Source organism: Mya arenaria, chromosome 2 (assembly GCF_026914265.1).
Source record: "Mya arenaria isolate MELC-2E11 chromosome 2, ASM2691426v1".
Classification (NCBI taxonomy): Eukaryota; Metazoa; Mollusca; class Bivalvia; order Myida; family Myidae; genus Mya; species Mya arenaria.
Window position 1 is genome coordinate 58,694,446 of NC_069123.1, and position 22,285 is coordinate 58,716,730.

The window sequence follows — 22,285 nt, forward strand, 5'->3', positions numbered from 1 at the left end:
CGAAGGTGGACATATTAAAATCGCACCGTCCGTCCGGCTCAGTAAGTTTCTCTTGTATGGACAGATTTTAAAATAACTTGCCACATGTGTTCCACATACCAAGACGATGTGTGGCGTGCAAGACCCGTGTCCCTACCTCAAAGGTCAAGGTCACACTTGGTGTTTATTCACAATGGAGTGCTGCATATAAGGACATAGAGTATAGGTTGTCGTGTCCGGGCTGTAACTTTCTCTTGTATGGACAGATTTTAAAATAACTTGCCACATGTGTTCCAAATACCAAGACGACGTGTCGCGTGCAAGACCCGTGTCCCTACCTCAAAGGTCAAGGTCACACTTAGTGTTTATTCACAATGGAGTGCTGCATATAAGGACATAGAGTATAGGTTGTCGTGTCCGGGCTGTAACTTTTCCTTGTATGGACAGATTTTAAAATAACTTGCCAAATGTGTTCCACATACCAAGACGACGTGTCGCGTGCAAAACCCGTGTCCCTACCTCAAAGGTCAAGGTCACACTTAGTGTTTATTCACAATGGAGTGCTGCATATAAGGACATAGAGTATAGGTTGTCGTGTCCGGGCTGTAACTTTCTCTTGTATGGACAGATTTTAAAATAACTTGCCACATGTGTTCCACATACCAAGACGACGTGTCGCGTGCAAGACCCGTGTCCCTGCCTCAAAGGTCAAGGTCACACATAGTGTTTATTCACAATGGAGTGCTGCATATAAGGACATAGAGTATAGGTTGTCGTGTCCAGGCTGTAACTTTCTCTTGTATGGACAGATTTTAAAATAACTTGCCACATGTGTTCCACATACCAAGACGACGTGTCGCGTGCAAGACCCGTGTCCCTACCTCAAAGGTCAAGGTCACACTTAGTGTTTATTCACAATGGAGTGCTGCATATAAGGGCATAGAGTATAGGTTGTCGTGTCCGGGCTGTAAATTTCCCTTGTATGGACAGATTTTAAAATAACTTGCCAAATGTGTTCCACATACCAAGACGACGTGTCGCGTGCAAGACCCGTGTCCCTGCCTCAAAGGTCAAGGTCACACATAGTGTTTATTCACAATGGAGTGCTGCATATAAGGACATAGAGTATAGGTTGTCGTGTCCGGGCTGTAACTTTCTCTTGTATGGACAGATTTTAAAATAACTTGCCACATGTGTTCCACATACCAAGACGACGTGTCTCGTGCAAGACCCGTGTCCCTACCTCAAAGGTCAAGGTCACACTTAGTGTTTATTCACAATGGAGTGCTGCATATAAGGACATAGAGTATAGGTTGTCGTATCCGGGCTGTAACTTTTTCTTGTATGGACAGATTTTAAAATAACTTGCCACATGTGTTCCACATACCAAGACGACGTGTCGCATGCAAGACCCGTGTCCCTGCCTCAAAGGTCAAGGTCACACATAGTGTTTATTCACAATGGAATGCTGCATATAAGGACATAGAGTATAGGTTGTCTTGTCAGGGCTGTAACTTTCCCTTGTATGGACAGATTTTAAAATAACTTGACACATGTGTTCCACATACCAAGACGACGTGTCGCGTGCAAGACCGGTGTCCCTACCTCAAAGGTCAAGGTCACACTTAGTGTTTATTTACAATGGAGTGCTGCATATAAGGACATAGAGTATAGGTTGTCGTGTCCGGGCTGTAACTTTCTCTTGTATGGACAGATTTTAAAATAACTTGCCACATGTGTTCCAAATACCAAGACGACGTGTCGCGTGCAAGACCCGTGTCCCTACCTCAAAGGTCAAGGTCACACTTAGTGTTTATTCACAATGGAGTGCTGCATATAAGGACATAGAGTATAGGTTGTCGTGTCCAGGCTGTAACTTTCTCTTGTATGGACAGATTTTAAAATAACTTGCCACATGTGTTCCACATACCAAGACGACGTGTCGCATGCAAGACCCGTGTCCCTGCCTCAAAGGTCAAGGTCACACATAGTGTTTATTCACAATGGAATGCTGCATATAAGGACATAGAGTATAGGTTGTCTTGTCAGGGCTGTAACTTTCCCTTGTATGGACAGATTTTAAAATAACTTGCCACATGTGTTCCACATACCAAGACGACGTGTCGCGTGCAAGACCGGTGTCCCTACCTCAAAGGTCAAGGTCACACTTAGTGTTTATTTACAATGGAGTGCTGCATATAAGGACATAGAGTATAGGTTGTCTTGTCAGGGCTGTAACTTTCCCTTGTATGGACAGATTTTAAAATCACTTGCTACATGTGTTCCACATACGAAGACGACGTGTCGCGTGCAAGACCCATGTCCCTACTTCTAAGGTGAAAGATACACCAAGTGTTTATTCACAAGATAATTCTGAATATAAGGACATAACAGTGTAGGTTGTCAAGTATGGGTGGTATTTTTTTATGTTCAGAGGCAATTTAAAATAACTTGCCATATGTATTTGACACGTAAAGGCAAGATCAACTTTTCATGTACTGACCTTGTTCGTAGGTCAATGTCACATTCGGGGGCATTCGTCACATACTGTGACAGCTCTTGTTTTATTGTAAGATTGTTTGCGTAAACTTAATGCTGATTTTGTTGGAATTCGAATGATATGCAACACGTGTCAAATATATGAGTTGTCTTCTCCTTTTGATTTATTATGTTCATACCCTTGTTCAACGATTATTGATGGGATTATAAATATATATCATGTATTTCCGGTACGCATAGACAAATCTGACCAGAGGGCACGCGCGTAAGCCAGTAACGTGGCTTGCCGAGTTACCGGCCATGCAGCCGCACGGTGCCAGAGGGTCGGATTTTTCGATCCGGACCTGATAAACATGATTGATATTTTTTCTTGCAGATCTAAAATTATCAATTTGTTGAAATAAATGACGTAGAAAGCGCACTTTAGTACATTTCACCAAAAAGCGCGTGCGACGTTTTTAAAGGGACTGTACACCAGATTGGCACAATTTTTTTTTCTGTAACGAATCTCAGGACAATAAGTTATTAAAATGTTTTACTCTTTGATATCATAATTGTAAAGGTACCAAAATGTAAAAAAATATCGAGTCCGAGACCTGGGTTCGAACCGGTGTCGCCAAAATTGCAATCCAGTGTTGCATCAACTGTGTTACGAAGGCTCACTCTAAACGGTTGGAATATTTAAACCATATACCTAACTTGGTAATACCACGTGATAGCATCGACCAGCCAATCACGCTTAAGGAATGAATTCTACTAGATAGACATACCTAGTAATCTTTTTTTTAATGGAAAAATTCGAAAAAACTGCGAAAATAAATTATTTGTAAACTATGTGGTACTTCAGTTAATAAGTATCAATGCATTGTACACATCGATATCAAGTTTATGTCAGTTTTCGACAATTTCCTTTTTTTCGCCATTTCATCAAACGGAGTACAGCCCCTTTAACTGACGTCATAAAGCGCAGTAATTTTAAATCATTATCAAATAGGTCCTCTAAAAATCGCTATTTTACTATTATTTATCCGAGCGTGATTCCGAGCGTGATTCATATGCAGCTGCCATTACACTCGAGCAATAATTGGTATAAACCAGCACATATACATTATACTTAATTTGAATCAACGTAATTTTCTCTTAAATCTTTAACATGCAGTGGTTGAGATGGTATTTCCGGTCGTAGACAGTTCCGATGCTCCATATACCAGATTTGTCAACATAGAATACACCCGGCGGTTACAGATGAAAGCGAAGAACAGGAACACACCTTGGCAGGCGTTGAGGACTATGAACAAGTACGAGAAGAATGATATCTGCGTAACACTGTTTATCAATCCGAAAATCCACGTCATGCCAGTAATTGTGGACAATTTCACGAAAATTTCCAAATCATTTCGTTCTTTTTTGACATTTTTCTGCACTGAAGGGGACCTTTTTATTTTTAAAAGGACACTTACAAACATCACGAAATTGGATATTATGAGGAGAGCAACTGGAAGCGCAAATGTAAACATTACCATTTCTTGCGTATCTATATAACAAGAATATTTCCCATAACCAAATCCGCTCTCCCTTGTCACCGAGACAATAACATTAACACCAGTAAACGCTGTTGACAAAGAAAAGGCATAACTGAGATAAAGAAAATATCGTTTCCAGTTGGAACCGCTTCTTATGACGGTCATCTTGGTTAAAACTCTGAACATATGAAACGTACAGACATTCATCCAGAACAGACAGAGCAGCCAGGAGAAATGGACGAGGATACCAATCGCCTTGCAGGTCAAAGCACCTGACTGAAAACCACCCAAATTACTTATAAGGTACAATACCTGAGCAATAAAAAGGATTGAGACTAAGGACATGACGTTCCAGCCGGGAAGTGAACGCCTTAGTTTTGGAAATGCGGTATATGCAGCTAAAGACACCAGTAAACACAATATTGACAGACCTACACAAACTATGGACACAATCACTTCTGCTGAATACTTTAAACTTTTTCCGGACATATGCTTTAAATAGCTCGTAAAGTTTTTATAGGAATTTATGCATATCGCTATGGAGTCTGGGCCGGATATGTAATAGCGGTCTGAACCTATTTCATATCCACCTTCCATTTTTATATTCCCGTTCTGCATTGTTATCCATGAACTATTACTTCTCGATATATTGACTAGGGGACAGTCTATAAGATGTAAAAAATTCAACACTTGATTGTGAAATCCAAAGCAAAATAACTCTTCGAAGTTTGGATAAGACAACTTAATTCGAATTTTACCGTCAACTTTGTCGTACCGTGATATTCGTTCCAAAGGTCTATAATATTGATTTGGTTGGTACTGATTTGAATTGGGGAATGCTGCTGATCTAATACCGAATGGAAACTCACCAGGAGGCAGGTCAACGCTTTCAGGAATGTCAGCTAGTGCTCCAAATTCACCTAATGTTGACCTCTTATATACACCTTTATCCCCTAAATAGTCATACGGATGGTTACTCTTATCTATTATGTTCAAACTGAACTGAAGAGGTTTGTTTCTACCGAGGAATGCGTTTAATTTCACATTTTGAAATGCTTCACGAAAAATATTGAAAAACAAATCTATTTCGATTGGTGCTGAAACATAAAGAGGAATGCAGAAATCAATTATAACCACATTAACAAAGCTTTCCGATGACAGCATTGTTTCGGCACTAGCATGTATATCAGCACTTGCTCCTCTGCTGCAAATATCATCGTCGAATCCTGGCCCGAACTTGTCCTTAATAGCATCATACAGTCGGAGAAGCATGCTATCTATCTCAGACATGTTCACATACAGCCGTTGTTCGGGTATCGCCCGTATATCGAGAAAAATCAGAATGTTCCAAACTGTTGCACTCATCGGTACACATTTGCCGACAAGACTTCTGGCGATAGAGCAAAATGTATTTTCTTCATCCGGATTCTGAAAAAAAATGTATAGTTTTTCTATATTCTTTAAAATACAAAAGTACATAAAAGAAAGTATGGGGAAAGGATGAGTCGCAAAATACTTAACCAGAGTCGTTTTTACGAAACATTAATTCGTACTCGTCTCAAAATTTATAATTTTACTGACTATTTTTATCCGCGTTACAACAATCTGGACTAAAAATATAACTCCAAATAATTGAGAGATAAACCCCCAGATAAAAGTACGTTAAGACATTTGTTATTTCTGGTTAGTAGATAATAAGACCGCTTTAAAAGTTGAACTTCAAATGAAATAATTGAGAGATATCTTAAAATGCTTTGTTAAAACGAGCCCTGGCTTCAGCTTTAGTGCATTATTTCATTTAGCCAAATTACTTACATAAACATGATTTAAAACAAATTGATTTATCATAATTGTCATAAAGATTTTTTCTGTTTTTATTTGATACAGAACTCTTTCACACACATGTTTCCCAAAACATAGCCTCGCTTAAACCTGCTTTCACAGATTAAACATGTTTCGAGTAGCTTGGTCAAGTTTATCGGAATTAAGGTATTATTGCCATAAAGAAACCTCATACAGGGTTTGGGACTTGCGAACGACCTTTATTTAAAGTTGCATTGAGGTAAACCAGATTATCGGGACTTTTTTTGTAACTTTTTATGTATGACCTCGGGTGAACTTTGAAATTGGTCAATACTTATTACCGTTTATATATGGCAAAGCATCCATGTTTTAGTTATTTTCTGGATTAAAACCTCTTTGTTATCTAAAATATTATCATATGGACCAAGTTATTAACTGGGTCTCATTGGTTTGATTGTTGCAGACATTTCTTACTGTTTTAGTGCAGTTGGTACGAGTTACGGTTGAGATTGTGGTGTAAGTTACTAAATGCAGTACTTTTTTAAAAACTGTTGAAATGGCAGCATTGGTCACGTTTTCCTATTTCTGTGTATATCTTAATCCAACAAGGCATGGTATGCACAATGCACACGAATGACACAACATTTGTGAGAAATCATGTGCCAGATCACTGTCAAGCAGTATGTAAAACAGTCAGGCTATATACAAATGTCACGCAATGTCTAGGTTTGTCAAATTATAACATATGTTTTGTATTTTATTTTGTGGTATCATGTTTGTATTGTTTTATTTTGCGAATGAATGTGCATTAACTTGCATAGTACAAATCTCATTGTAATTATATTGGGAATGTATAGGGAATGTATGTCAGCATACAATATGTATGGGAAATTAGCGAATGGCTAATGAATATTCACGAGTTTTCGCGCTTCTGTCGTGATTATCCAAAGTGATTTATAAAAGAGGAACCCATTACCGTCAATATTACAGATATCACTTCCACACATAGGTAGAAGGTCCACGGTAATACCTACACATCTATGGATAATATGACTAGAGACAATAAACATGACATTTGTAATAAACAAATTACAGTACCTCATTCACCCGAACAGCGGACATGTCATCTAGACTTCTTTGCACGTTCAGGAGACCAGAGAAAGAAAATATCTCAGAATGTTTGTCCATGTAATACGGTATTTGGCAAAGTTGCCTCAAATCATTTGGATCATATCCATTACAAATGTAACAAAATATATTTTTAAATCTTGAAAGCTCTGATAAGCTGTCCAATGAATAAACCGACGTATATGCTAAGCATGCCGCTTCTATGTCCGCGTTGTAGATTGTCCAAAGACCGGTTTGGTTGCATGAGTTTACAGCGCCCGTGCATGAATAAATTTCAAACTCTGGCTCGGGATGAAACGCTATTTTACAAGACCTTTTTTCTAATATTTTGTCTAGAAGAACAGTTTCGTCCCGACTACCGTCAATGAGTGTTTCGCAGGTCAAAGATGTATTAAAGTACTCTAAATCGACATCAAGAACACCATTGCAGTAAGCACAATGTCTATTTCGAAACAACGTTCTATTCAATCTATCAAAACAAGGAACTATGTCTATTACACTTCCAACGCCCCCTGCAACGTATTTATTTTCACATTTGTTTATGCTTATATATTCGGATTGGTCTTTATGTCGTGTGCAACTGCTTACAGCATACATGTGACTGCGATACCCAACGCCCGATGTCTGCCCAATTTCTAAAGGTATACAGCTTTTCGACAACTTCGTTTGTGGTGGAAACTGTGTAGAATAATTCAATATTATATCCAAACAGCAGTTATTTGTATCCAAACACACTTCTAAATCACAACTGCATGCACCACAACACGGGTCTAAATATCCCGGATAATCATAGGCCTCACGGTGGACGTTACAGAGTTGAGTATAGGGACAAGACCGTATCTGTATCTCTATCATATGTCTATGGATATTCGTGCCGAAGCTTTCGAGTTCACGAAACAGTATATCTTCGTCTTGTACCTTTGATGTATTACGGAGTATGTTGATCAGAATTTCCATTGTGCTGTTGCCAGTTAAAAAGACCGGGTCGTGCTCGGTTAGAAATAAGTCACGAAACATTAGCGTTGTGTTTTCAGATTGCGGTATCGTTAAATTATACTGCATAAAGTCAATATAATCCTCTGTATGCATTTCACGAGCATGCATTAATAAGAAAAATATCGAAGACTTGAGAAGTAAAACTTGCAATATATTAGTATTCATTTTCACTTCATAAAGAAAAGAATGTAACTGGAAAACAATCCCATAACCCTTTTATATATTCACGTGAAAACGTTTGACATTAAGGTCGAATCCCTATGGAATAATTATCCTATTATTGTGATTGGGGTTCCTGGTTATACAGGACCAATGTGATATTAGACCTTGATTTATTTATGCAATAGTTATGGTATTAACATTTCTATATGTTAAATGTCAATTAATTCTGATGATTTCTATGACAAAAACCCAGCTATTAATTATATATTTATAAATATTTAATGTTAATATTACACTGGAAACTTGGCATCGGGATACATTTAAGCAAATAGTCGCCATGTCAATATTCACTCAATATTTTCCAATTTATACTAATTGGATTATATTTCAGCAGTCTTTGAAATATTAAACGGCTGGATTAGGCTAGATTTTCTGAAAAATCATAATTAAAAAAGTTCAACATGTGCAATTTTTTTGTACTCAGGAAAAACGCATATTGTCAGTAAGATAATATAAAAAAACAACAACATTTAAACACAATCTTATTAAAAAAGTGGAAATTCAACATCAGAAGTATTAACGCATTTTGAAAAGAAAACGTTTGGTCCCGGTACGGCTGGGGTTTTAACACACGACAGGAAAACTGCAAACAAAATGCCAGCGCATAATCCACTGTTTGAAGACTATCAAGTAGAGGTTTTCTGGAGAAGCAGAACTTGCATTTTTTGTATCAGAGCTTTTAAAACAACCGTAAAATGATCTTCATCGACATTTGGAATAAAGAAAACGGCTTCGGGAGATACATATTCTACCCTGTAGTAGATCTCGGATCCATGTCATATCTTCTATTTATAATCTTTTTAAAACGATTTATATTTCTTCCGTTTCTAGTTGTAAACTGCAATTACATTTGAAAATTTCCAGTGTATTAAGGGTATATACCTTAATCCGACTCTACAACTAAGTAAAACATTACCTTAAACGACAGAAATTTTGCAATATTAAGACGTTTAATACACGTGTGACCTTAAAACGTATAATAATTTATTCCAGTTTCTATATTTACCAGATCTAATAACATTACCAATGGACAACTCTTATGAAAAGTTCGGGAAGGCTAAGGGTTAGAACGTCCGCCTCCCGACCCGGTTGTCTCTGACATGGATCTCTGACATGGACACTCATTACTGGTGAGGTCGACCCAAGAACCGGACCGGAGTGTTGAAGAAAGGTTATAACTCTACACCATCATGCTAATTTTTATGTATATACTCAACACTCCTGCTTTTTTTTCTTTTTTTGTAAATAGAAGCGTAAACTTTGTTTTGTTCCTTAAATTTTATTTCCATAACGAAATGGACGTTGATAAATAAAATTAAGCTGTCTTGAAGGAATCCTTAGATGTTCTTTAGGTTGTAACAATAAGCGAGAACATTGATAAGAACAATATAGTTATATGGTGGCAATAATTCTAACAAGATAAATGAAAAAATAACAGTTCAATTTTAACCGTATAATAAAGATATAGAATATTAAAACAACATACTATCACAGACACAATTTTAACATTATACGCTACAACAGCGCATTTTTCATTTCCAGCGACAGTGTTTTAACATACGAACTGTTAATGTTAATACATTAACCATTCATTACTGACTGTTACATATTATGTTTGTGATTATCTGCTATAAGTTCAACTACTTTTTTTGTCTACTTATTGTTTAGAACATATTATAAAAATGGTTATTATAAATAACATTTTCAACATATGTTTACAGCTATTATAATTCTACTTTGCAGCAATGTAGGTTGATCAATTTTGCAGTATGTTTTAGATGGAAACAATATAATTGTTTGTTTAAGACTTGTGTGCAGAAATACGTGTACATTCTTAAAAGTATACGTAGATGTAAGATTGGTGAGGAAATACGTGTACATTCTTATAAGTATACGTAGATGTAAGATTGGTGAGTTTTACAATATCTGTATGTATATACGCGTGTTAACAATAACAACCAACCCCGGCCCAAGATTCACAAAAAATCTCAGATTCTTACCCAACTGCATACACTATATAAATCATTTTTATATTCTAAATAGAAAAGAAATCAATTATGTTTCCTTTATTTTCTATTTTGTTTTGTATTTAACCTAATATTTTGCCTTTACTTCATTTGAATACGCATATTTACTCCTCATCAAGTACATATCTTGCTCTTAAAGAACACTATCAATATAATCTGTGAGAGAATAGGATTATTAAAGAGCAAAACATTGAACAATTTAAACTATTCTAGGCCATAATGAATACTACATTGAAGACACGTGCAGCATACATAGGTGCAGCATTACATAGCGAGTACATACTTAACATAACATATATGGAAACGGGACAAAATAATGCCCCTTGTCTAGGTTGGTGAAAACAGTTTAACAGATGAATGACGATAGATTCAAAATAGATTCATTAATTGACCCAAATCAGTTAAAATGTTAGAAGTAACATTTGGCGAAAAGTTCCATGTGATGGGCATGCGTATATTTTAATAGTTATATAATATTCCTTTAAAATCTATTTTGAATCCCAAAAATGGACGGACATTGATAGGTTATAACATCATTACAGTATTACTACAATAATAACATGTGTCATTTTATATGTAAAGCCTTATCCAAAGATTGAAGATAACTATACTTAACATTCAAGCAATTTGGTACCGAGATGTGATTTTTTTTATAACACTTTTGCCGACTCTTATTTAACCCCTATTATTCCTTTGAATTTCTTCCAGATAAAGTCCACCATTTCGTATTCATTTTCAGCATTAGCAGTTTGTTCCTTGACCGTCGTGAACGCGTCCGCGATGATCGTCAAGAAGATACTCATAAGACCGATGTAGATAACCATGATAAACGCAAAGAAAAAGATAGGTCCTAAGAATTTGTGTGACCCGCTCATGGCGTCAAAATCAAAGGCACCCAGCGTGAACGCGAACGTGGATTCGGCCGATTGTACAAAACCGTTATAACCCGCCATGTGCTTGCCGAAGAGAAGGTACGCAGTAAGGACGAAGGCGAGAAAGTAGAGCAGAAAAGCGATGGAGAAGACTTTGAGGTCCTTGGTGGCCAGCTTTACGGTTTCGCCGAGCATGTTCATCTTTTTGTTGAACTGAAGGAGCTTGAGGAACTGGATGGAGGCGAGGAAGACGACACAAGCCGTCATATAGCCGTACAACTCGTCGTACATGGCCAACGACTGGAAGTTAATAAACTCCGCTGAAAACGTAAAATAGCATTGTATTGAGGTATTTCATCCACAAATAAATAAGTAGTTTATAATGCCATTGGCGATAATGTTAAATTTTGATGCCTGGTGACACAGTCAAATGTTGGTAATATTTGAAATGGTATTACCTGCTGATAAATACTATGTGAAATTGTCCGAAAGCACAATATAAAGTAAATAAGACTAGAGGTTCAAGTTATTGCATTTTTTATTTTTGTTTTCTATTTTAACTGAAGCTGAAGTTGATTTTTCGTTTTTTTTTGCTATCTATCAAGGCACAAAAAAGAAACAGGTTTGCAATATATTCTTGCTCTTTACATACAGCCTTAAAACGATACCTAAATAATACAGGGTCACTATGCATAAAAATGCTCATATTTTAGGGTCGAAAACCTTATTGTATAATTTATTACATCATATTGCAAAACAGATGTCCCGTAACATGTATATATGTAACAATGACACCAGCAGAGGGCGACAACAACAACAACAACAACTGTAATTACATTTAATTTGTAATTCTTATGTAACTGAGCTGTGTCTGTTTTCTTTTAAATTTTAATTCGGGGAAAATATTATATTCTAGGTTTTAAAGCTTTTTAAATCAGATATATTATTAACACTCACGTTGTGACTGCTTTTTGAGATAGTGGAAAGCGACTTCAGTCAGCATGTGTTTGAAGACGTACATGGCGATACAGGCGACGGCAAAGCACAGCATGCAAAACTCCAGGATATCCCAGAACGTCTTGAAGTATTTGCACTTTTCTTTCCGCACTTTCTTCACAGAGCGAACGAAGAAGAAGAGTGTGAAGCAGCAGTAGAGCACTTCAAAGAAGATCACGACGATTGCAAATCCTCCTACGTAGCTTTGTAGACGGAATATCTGTGGTTAAGAAAATGTAAAGCTTTTTAACTAGATATCTAGATTAAGTGAGCATGCAGTAATATAATAGCTCGTACTTGCTTTCTGTTTTTGACATCTAACTGTATAATTATGACCAATTTGTATTGTGATAAAAAGGTACATGCATACATGGAATATACTATGAACTTATGTATGTATATGTAATTTTAAAAGAAGTTTTAGCTATAACACGTCAGGCAAATAACAAACAATATAAGAACGATATTTGTACCTTGAACTCGGTCCTAGGGACGGCTGCGCCGGTAGCGGGAAACTCGGTAACCATGATGGCGGAGGCGAACAGGTTAGCGTTCGGATTGTACACGGTAAACTCGAGGAAAACGGCGCGTGTCCGCAGATCCAGCCAGTCCTGCTCCCTAAGCCGCGTCAGGTTGCGCGCCGTTCTTCTGTATGACCGCTCGAAGTTTACCACATAGCCGCCGCCCTTGTACGTCTGTAGCGTGGCCAAGTACGGCATGTTCTTCAATCTGCATGTAGACATGATATAAGGAAACTTAAGCAATAACGAATACATAAAATCTGGTCCATTGGATTTTAAGTACACAGAACAATAATATTTACTCGAAATGAAAACTTGAGACGTGACAGGGAAGGCTTCTTTGAAGAAAAGAGAGAGAACCAAACCTGTAAGAGTTTTGGTATACGAAGGGGTCGTCAGTGCGTTCCTCGAGGATGGTAGTGTTCTCCTCACTGGTCTCCTTCCAGAAAGGCAGGTGCGCCTTCGTGTCGTCGTCGAACCAGTTGTAGTCTGTCCGACAGTGGTCGATCACAGGCTCCATGAGACCCAGTATGCTACACGAATCTGCAACATTAAAACCAAGGCATGGTCATAGTCATAGCCGACAAAATAGGGTACATCGAAATGTTGGCAATGAATTTTTTTAACGTTTCTGTGCGATTACCTATTTTGTATATTTCTTGTTAAAACGCATAACAGGCATATGTTTCACCTGTTTGAAATAATGTTTTAGTGCACGACTATTTTTCCTCTGAAGCCTTTTCAACGTTAATGAAAGAAACTTCGTTTTCGCCGAAGTATGATTTAAGGTTTAAAGTTTACACTACTAAACAGTTCACGTTTAATGTCAAGATGCAACGACGCAAGTTGCAGACACTTATTCACAAACTTTAACCGATATGTCTGTTCCAGGAAAATACCTTCTTTAATCCTGAACTGCCTGAGCCTTGCTATACCCATGCGGCGCGATTCGAAGTCCTTCAGGCAGCGGCGGTCCCACCACTTGTGAAGCGAGGTTCCGTTGTGGAACTGAGCAGCGTACAGCGTAGGCAGCAGCGTCCCCTCAAGCCAATCCCAATAGTCTGTCATCGTCGATATCTGTTTTTTTAAATATTTTTATGATATAAATAGTTATGTAATGCTCCTTTCAATTAGAAGGCAAGTGGTAATGCAATTGGCAGTTTTATAAACGGCCGTTTGGATACGGTATTTCTATACAGGTATAATAATGTAGTTCTTTCTTCTTGTCATTACACACCATATGAAGTTAATATGATTGGGTCAAGTACCTTTTCAAACTTTCCAAGGAACATACTCTTCATGTTCTCTGTGTAGTAAAACGACTGGAGATCCCTCTGTTGGTAGGAGAGGAAGAACAGGATGATGACGAAGAAGCCATACACAGCTATTTCTTTAAGTATTGCCTCCATCTTAACTTCCTTGATTCGAGCCAGCCGCTGTTCTTCAAGTTTTTCAGTGTCCGGTGGCTCCAGAGTCTCGCTCGCCTCACGGCGCTTCCGAGCAATCTCTATGAATAGAGTGAAAGAAAGTTCGTGTGTTGTACTACAATGTACATAAATATATGGATGTATTATATAGATGTTGTATCAAATATTGGCCAGCAGCCCGCCAACAAGGCTATATCCGTACAGCACTACAAGTCAAAACGTTTAGTTGCAGCAATGAAGTTCTGGACACGTGTGAAGTGAACTTTGTTCGGACGGATTTGATTGATCTGACTTTTTAAAGACTGGTGCAACATTTGCAGGTTTCCAAGAGGAAGGAAGAAAGAGGAAGTGAGAAAGTGGTGCAGCTGATACATCTGTACGTGAGTAGCCTCGGACTTACTAGATTTGAACCGAATGCATTGGAAGGATCAATATTATATAAAGAGACTTTTACGGCTTGTACCGTAATAGAATTGATGGATTGGCAGGTGGCAATTCTGGAGGATCATGATTAGTGCTATCGAGGTACGACTGCGAGCGTTGCTTTATCTTTGTCTATAGTAACTTAAATCCGTTTCCGGCCAGAGGATTTAAGTTTGTTTGTCAGTTGTTTTGTTAATATGAATCACATTTTAGCCGTTATATTGTCTGTGTTATTTTGTTCAACATTTTTATTTTGTTAGTCAGCTTTTGATTTTCTAATTATTGATGTTGTTCCTGGTTGTTCTAAATGTAGACAATGATTCTTCGTCTTTTCTAGCTTTAGCCCATTGATGCACTTGTTGCCTTTTTGGAATCTTTTTGCGAATTTCGTTGTTCATCCAGGACTCATAAGTTTGTCTTATGTTTACTACTTTGTTAGGTGTCCTTTCAAATGCAGCTGGGATATGTTGTCAGCAAGTTATCAAGGGCAGCGAGTTCCAGCAAGTCGACTGGAAATGAGTGCGGAAACTTGTAAAGTCACCTTTGACGTAACGCCTTTTTACATCGATTGTGATGGTTGAACAATTTAAGAACGGTTACAATGAAAACGAATAAGATCCGAGATCAATGGGTAAGCCAAAACAATGGGATGTTGAACAAGCATAAGGTCAATAAAAGATTTCGAAATGCTACATGAAACGAATAGGAGAGTTAATAAGCTGCTCAGCATTATAGGAAGGAATCAACCAGTTCATCTTGTTTATGTAGAAATCGCCAGTCATAAGTATATTGTCAAATTGTCCTTTGAAAGCTCATTCTAGACTGACTTTGTTCCATGATAAGCAACTTGGTGTTGTTTAAGACTGGAGGGCGGTTTATTCCACCAATAATACGTGAGGTCGGTTAACAATTAAATCGCATTCAATCCGATCGCATGAAGCTCAATTCGTTCGTTGACATACTAGTAGATACCTTCACAAATTATTAAGGCGAGCTAAAATAAGAAATTTGCAAATCTTCATTTGAAATGGTCTGATTAAGCCAGGCAAAAATATGTCATATGGTTGCCCTCCGATTGCCAAAATGTCATTATTGCCGATACTTTGTAAGTTAAAATGCATGACGAGTAATACGCTAACTATCAGTTTTGAATAAGAATCGGAAAGAGTACTAATATTGGACATATAAGCAACAAGAGTATGGTCGGGATTGGTTTCTACGTCATCGGACCTGTAAATTACTACTATCAGAAAAGAGATAAAGAGAATGGATAAGAGGCAGTAAAGAAGAGGTTAGGCTTTTGGTAATGCATGGCCAGGGTTTTGCCGTCGGACTTGCAGAAGCGATCATTTTGGTACGTATTTACGGTAGAAGAAAATGATGCGCATGCGGTGATGATGCCGAATACGAAACGGGAAGACAATAGTGTGAGACACGGACAGAATACCTAAGACCACTCCTGGCAATATGTGTGACATCATTTTGAAATAAGAAAATAAAAGTACGGAGTAAATGCAACAAAGTGACCATATCATGGTGTGATTTCGAAGGGCAGGAGCTTGAGTTGAAAATTGTAATTTACAATGTAAAAAAGAACTGTAAGACTAGAATATAGTTCTATTTTTCATTGTGTTTTTTTATAAAAAATTTTTTTGCAAGCATCACTTTCAAGTAGGTCATAAAGCAAGCGATTTGTTACGCATTGCCAGAATATGACGTGCCGTTCTGGAACCAAAAACGCGTTAAATATATCTTGAGTAAACAAATGCAAATTACCATCAATGGCTTCAGATCCCTTGCTGGAGACCTGTGCCTCATGTGTGGCTATGGCTTGATTGAGCTCGTTCGTACAGTCACTCTCTTCGTCCAAGTCCGGCTTTTTCAAGACACACGCGATAAACGCCACAAGGCACAGTACCTAGAAAATTACAAACCTCGAAATTGAATTTAGGCTTATCTATCAAACCTTACCTAAATCCAGCTTTCATCGTTGTCGGCAAAGTGAGGTTGGAAAACCTAATGACTCTTTACTCTGATGCAGTAAAATGAGTATTTTGATTAAGTTGAATACCATTGTGTTTGCCCTTTAAAACAAGCAAACATTAATGAACATTATTTTTACAAATGTTGCCATCATCAGATTATTTAGAGAAGAAAATTGTTCAGAACCTGCCGATCAAACAATTGGTTTCGAGCGATTGTCCGTTCGAGAGACCACCAGTGAACTGTGTATGAAAATAACAGTTTTGTTCGTATGGTATACATACAACGGAGATGAGACCTTAGTTATTTTACGGTTCGTGCTTTTGTCGTCTTTGTTACTGAGATGCAAATTGAACTTTGAGCATTAGAAATAACGAGATTTTTTGGACGCTTCTCTTAATACCCTCATTTAAAAAGACCCTCACATCTACGTTCTCTTAATTTTTATATGAATTAAAAGCATAATATATTCATATCCGTTTTGGTTAAATTTATCTTAATTCATGCATATGCTACGCATTTGTCTGATTTTGTATTTTCTGCATCCCTGAAGAATCTTTATTTTTACTTAATTTATGGTCTCCCATAGTGTAAAAGTCGTTCGAAGGACCGCACCATACAAAGTTTAAAAATCATTTTGTTATTTCTTTAAGGTTCAATATTTAATAAGCATAATAGATATATCTGTTGCAAAATGTGTAGCTGCTATAAAGAGCTGAGCAAATTTTACAAAGGAAGATTTTTTCAGAGTTCTAATAAAAAAAAAACATTTGCATTTTCAGGCAGTGACTTTATACAAAACGAATATGTTTTTGTGTCCAAATTGTCAGAATTACTCAATCAACAATGTATCAATTGGTGCTTTGTCGTGATTATAGCTATTTTAAGAAAGATATTTGCATTTCTTTTGTAACCAGGAAATGCATTGAATCCACTATTTTTCATTATGTTATTGAATACCTTTCTTATTTAAAAAGATATACGATCAAGAACTCACCATACATTGTTGATTATGAAGTCTGAGTCCTTTTGACATGAACATAGTCATATTGTCGTTAGACTTTTACGAAAAAAAGTAAATGATTTGTTTTGTCCAAAAACTGATAAAATCTTCCTTGGTAAAGAAATTGTCAACTTCACGCTGCTTATCAGTGTTCGGGGACACCAGTACAAAGACTTATTGCGTTCGCTCTCACCGCTTGGCAATTTCCGTAACGCAACGCCTGTCATTTCCGAATAGTTTGAGTAACTTACGTAGACCAAACGACAATCATTGCTGTTCCACGTGATCGAGTCTCTCTGCATACGAACGATGATCAAACATGTAATACGATTCGAAAAATGATTGGGTGTATCGCATTAACTAAACCATTATGCATCTAAATTTTCCCATGAACACATGTAGGGGTAACCGCCATGAACACATGTGGTGGTAACCGCCATGAACACATGTGGGGATAACCGCCATGAACACACGTGGGGGTAACCGCCATGAACACACGTGGGGGTAACCGCCATGAACACATGTGGGGGTAACCGCCATGAACACATGTGGTGGTAACCGCCTTGGAACGGCCAACGAAACAAGAGGCGCACACTGGGGATTTAAAATGGTTTATCAACGTGCAACCTCTCACTCGCCCAAACGTTAACTTGCCCCATACTTTAATTCATATCAGAACGGTAAAATTGGCAATATGGAACAAAGGAGTCACAACATCCAATCCTCTTGATATATATATATATATATATATATATATATATATATATATATATATATATATATATATATTTGAATTATACATACAAATCATTTTCTACAAAGTATGCCATGAAATAAAACAATAATGTTCAATTGAGATTTATCACAGAGAAGACTATGTTTGCGAAGTTTGGCATTCAAAGGATTACAATTTGACAAACATGTATATCATAAGGATTTAGTACATGTGTACACTTTCAAATGACTAAAGCATTCTTAAATATGCGCACAGTAAGCCTAAGGGAACTAATACAGTGTTGACGGCATACACATGTGAAGATACAAGTGTAAAACTGTTCATCATACATTTTAAAGAATTCTAAAATAAAGTTAAAGATGCACTATTACTCCCAAATAAGATTTACCATAATTAATAATATTGTTTTAATTTTTCCAAAAGGGAGGAACAAATGTCGAAAATAAAGGTTCTTATGAAGGATACCGAGTTTTATTTGAAAGAAATGAGCAGAAAACACAGTATTTCTACCTTAAGAGACCATAGTAGATCAAAGTAAATCTTATAGCATTCACCAATCATTTAATATTTTTGCGCTTTCTGCTATTAAATACACGGTTACAATCTTCTTATCAGTAATTAATAATTTCCATAAATGCATCATTTAGTAAGTAGTTCAAGGTTTATAAGTCAAAATTAATGTTTGGTACACTTGTGTTTGTAGTGATTTTGAATAAGAGTGTCACTTTAACATATAAGGTTCCATTTGAACATCGACAACATGCATTTGCAATGTAACAAATTAAATATTAAACACCGCCTCCAACCGAATGACAAGTGGTACAATACCATATTTATATAATCTGGCCTCGCACAAACGACACCGATATTGATTCTAAAGAGGATTCGGACTCGAAAGTGTTTCATATGTAATATAGTATAATATGTGATTTAAAATCAACCTAAAATCATGTTTGTATTTATCTTCAATATTATTAATTTAGGGTCAATTTGTATTTGTGTATTTTGCCTTACGTTCTATTGTTTGTATTTGTATACATTGTTTTATTTACAATAAAAGCTCACATATCGTATTATTATATAGTAAACTTAAATTTAACACAACTGAAAATAAAGAACTAAAATCACTCACGCCTTATCTATTTAAATGATTATTTTCATATTCGTTTGCATGAAGCTGTCGTCACAATCAAACTATGCGAGCATGTAATTTCATATAGTTAACATTTTGCTCTATTCCATGTCTTTCAGATTTGGAAAAGTTAGTTATGTTCCCTTCAGTCCTCAAGAAGCAGTGGTTGACATAGTATTTCCGGTCGTGGACAGTTCGGGTGTTCCATATACCAGATTCATCAACATAGAATACACTCGGCGGTTACAGATGAAAGCGAAGAAGAGGAACACGCCTTGGCTGGCATTTAGACCTATGAACAAGTACGAGAAGAAGGATATCTCCGTAACACTGTTTATCAATCCGAAAATCCACGTCATGCCTGTAATTGTGGACAATTTCACGAAGATTTCAAGATCATTTCGTTCATTTTTTACATTTTTCTGCACTGAAGGGGACCTTTTGATCTTTATAATAACACTTACAAACATCACGAAATTGGATACTATGATGAGAGCAGCTGGTAGAGCAAATGTACACATTACCATTTCTTGATTGTCAATATAACAATAATGTTTCCCGTACCCGATTCCGTTATCGCTGACCACTGAGACAACGACATTTACACCAACAAATGTTGCTGACATAGAAAAGGCATAACTGAGGTACAGGAAATATCGTTTCCACTTGGAACTGCTTCTCACGACGGTCATCCTGGTTAAAACTCTGAACATATGAAACGTACAGACATTCATCCAGAACAGACAGAGCAGCCAGGAGAAATGAGCAAATATACCAAACGTTTTGCAAGTCAAAGACCCAGACTGAAAACCACCTAAACTGCTTAACAGATATAAAACCTGAGCGGCAAAATGGGTAGAGACCAAGGTCATGGAATTCCTACCAGGGAGTGAATGCCTTAGCTTTGGAAATGCGATGTATGCAGCTAACGACATCAGTAAACACAATATTGACAGACCTATACATGTGATGGTCACAATCACTTCTGGTGAATACTTTAAAACTTGTCCAGACATCTGTTGTAAATAAGCCGTATAGTTTTTATAGGAATTAAGGCATATCGCTATGGAGTCTGGACCGGACATGTAATAACGGTCTGAACTTATTTCATATCCATCTTCCATTTTTACACTCCCGTTCTGCAATGTGATCCATGAACTATTACTTCTCGATATATTGACTAGGGGACAGTCAATAAGGTGCATAAATTCCAATACTTGACTTTGAAACCCAAAGCCGAAACAAAAGTGATCGAATAATGGATAAGACAACCTAATGCTGACTTTACTGTCGTCTATTTTGTCGAGTGACGTTATTTGGTACGGGTGCATATTGTATGTGTCAGTTGTGTTTCTGTTTAAGTCCGGGATTGGTGTAGATTCAATACCAACTATCGGCGCATTATAACTTACTGGCTGCTCCCCAAAATTTGATCTTAACCTATTATGTAGACCTGTTCTATGACTCTCTAATGAGTCTGGTGGTTCGATGATGTATATCCTAAATGCATGAAATGTATTTTTATCGAGATAAACATCCAGTTTTTCATTTCGGAAAGAATCAAGAAAATCGTTGAAAAAGGCATCCATTTCGAATGGTTGTGAAATAAAAAGAGGAATGTTGTAGTCAATATAGATTACATCCACATAGCTATCTGATGACAGCTTTGTTTCAGCACTTGCATGTAGCTCCGCACTGGCGCCTCTGCTACAATATTCATTCTCAAATCCTGGCGGAAACCAGTCCTTCAAATCGTCGTACAGTTTGAACAGCATACTGCCGAGTTCGGATATTTTCATGTGCAGCCGTTGCTTGGGAATAGTCCGTAAATTGAGTAGAACCAAAACGCTCTGTAGTGTTGTAAATTTTGGGACACATTTTTCGCCAACAAGATTTCTGGATATTGAGCAGGATATATTTACATCGGTAGGAATCTGAAAAATACGGTGACCATTTACTTTTCTATTACTTTCGTGTACTAAATTATATAATCTACGACTCAAATGAAATTTGAGTGATCCATTTACCAGATTCACAGAGAGTACATCCCATGAGAAGTAAGATTACATTGAACTCCAAACAATTACTACTCTTAAAAGTTAAAATACATGATCTTTATACTACAGTAAACAACCATATGTTTAATGCATTCACCTGTTTCAGATGTGCGTTTGGCATGGTATTCGGTCTTTTCACGTTCAAGAGGCCAGAGAAGGAATATGTCATTGAATCATCACTCATTGATTGTTCCGTTTTAAAACAAACATCTCTCAATTCATTTGGATCATATCCATTACAAATGTAACAAAATATATTTTTAAATCTTGAAAGCTCTGAATTGCTGTTCAATGAATAAACCGACGTATATGCTAAGCAGGCCGCTTCAATGTCCGCGTTGTAGATTCTCCAAAGACCGGTTTGGTTGCAAGAGTTTACAAAGCCCTTGCATGAATATTTTTCAAACTCTGGATCTTGGATAGCCGTGATGTAACAATGTTTCTCATTAAATATGTTGTGTATTATATCACCATCATCATACATGCTTCCATCAAAAAGTGAATTACAAGTTATAGTGGTATTGAAATACTCTAAGTCTGCGTCAAGGACTCCGTGACAATAAGCACAATGCCTATTTCGAAATATCATTCTAGTCCATCGATCAAAGCAAAGAATCATGTCTATTACATCTTCAACGCCATCTGCATTGTATGCGTCTTCACACTTGCTTAAGCTTGCATAATCGGATTCGTTACTATGTCTTGGGCATTTGCTTACAGCGTAGACAAACTGGCGATGTATGCTACTCCTTTTTTCCCCTGTTCCAGTAGGAATACAGCTTCTTGATGACTCTGGTTGGTGAGGAAAGTTTACTGAAGGATCAAGTACGATATCTAGGCAGCAGCTATTTGTTTCCATGCAAACTTCCAAATCACAATTACATGCATCGCAACATGATTTAAAATAGTTCCTTTCATCACTAACGAAGGTGACGTTGTTGTCCTGACAAAGTTTGAT

At 37.1% G+C, this 22,285-nt stretch overlaps 2 protein-coding genes across 2 annotated transcripts in view; both read right to left on the reverse strand.

Annotated features, from left to right (window-relative positions):
- Positions 1-3,591: 3,591 nt before the first annotated feature.
- Positions 3,592-8,072, reverse strand: LOC128216281 (uncharacterized). Its single transcript, XM_052922850.1, has 3 exons — positions 6,903-8,072; positions 4,871-5,429; positions 3,592-4,399 (listed from the first exon to the last, which is right to left on the reverse strand). Exons 1-3 carry the CDS (start codon positions 8,034-8,036, stop codon positions 3,627-3,629), a joined length of 2,466 nt encoding a protein of 821 aa, XP_052778810.1. The 5' UTR covers positions 8,037-8,072; the 3' UTR covers positions 3,592-3,626.
- Positions 8,073-10,848: 2,776 nt separating this feature from the next.
- Positions 10,849-22,285, reverse strand: part of LOC128216291 (uncharacterized) — a 33,302-nt gene continuing 21,865 nt past the window's right edge. The window contains exons 27-33 of the mRNA XM_052922861.1: positions 16,193-16,334; positions 13,835-14,073; positions 13,466-13,643; positions 12,932-13,109; positions 12,519-12,774; positions 12,007-12,265; positions 10,849-11,369 (exon numbers count right to left, since the gene is read on the reverse strand). Coding sequence (XP_052778821.1) covers positions 10,849-11,369; positions 12,007-12,265; positions 12,519-12,774; positions 12,932-13,109; positions 13,466-13,643; positions 13,835-14,073; positions 16,193-16,334 — 1,773 coding nt within the window. The remainder of the gene's footprint in view (positions 11,370-12,006; positions 12,266-12,518; positions 12,775-12,931; positions 13,110-13,465; positions 13,644-13,834; positions 14,074-16,192; positions 16,335-22,285) is intronic.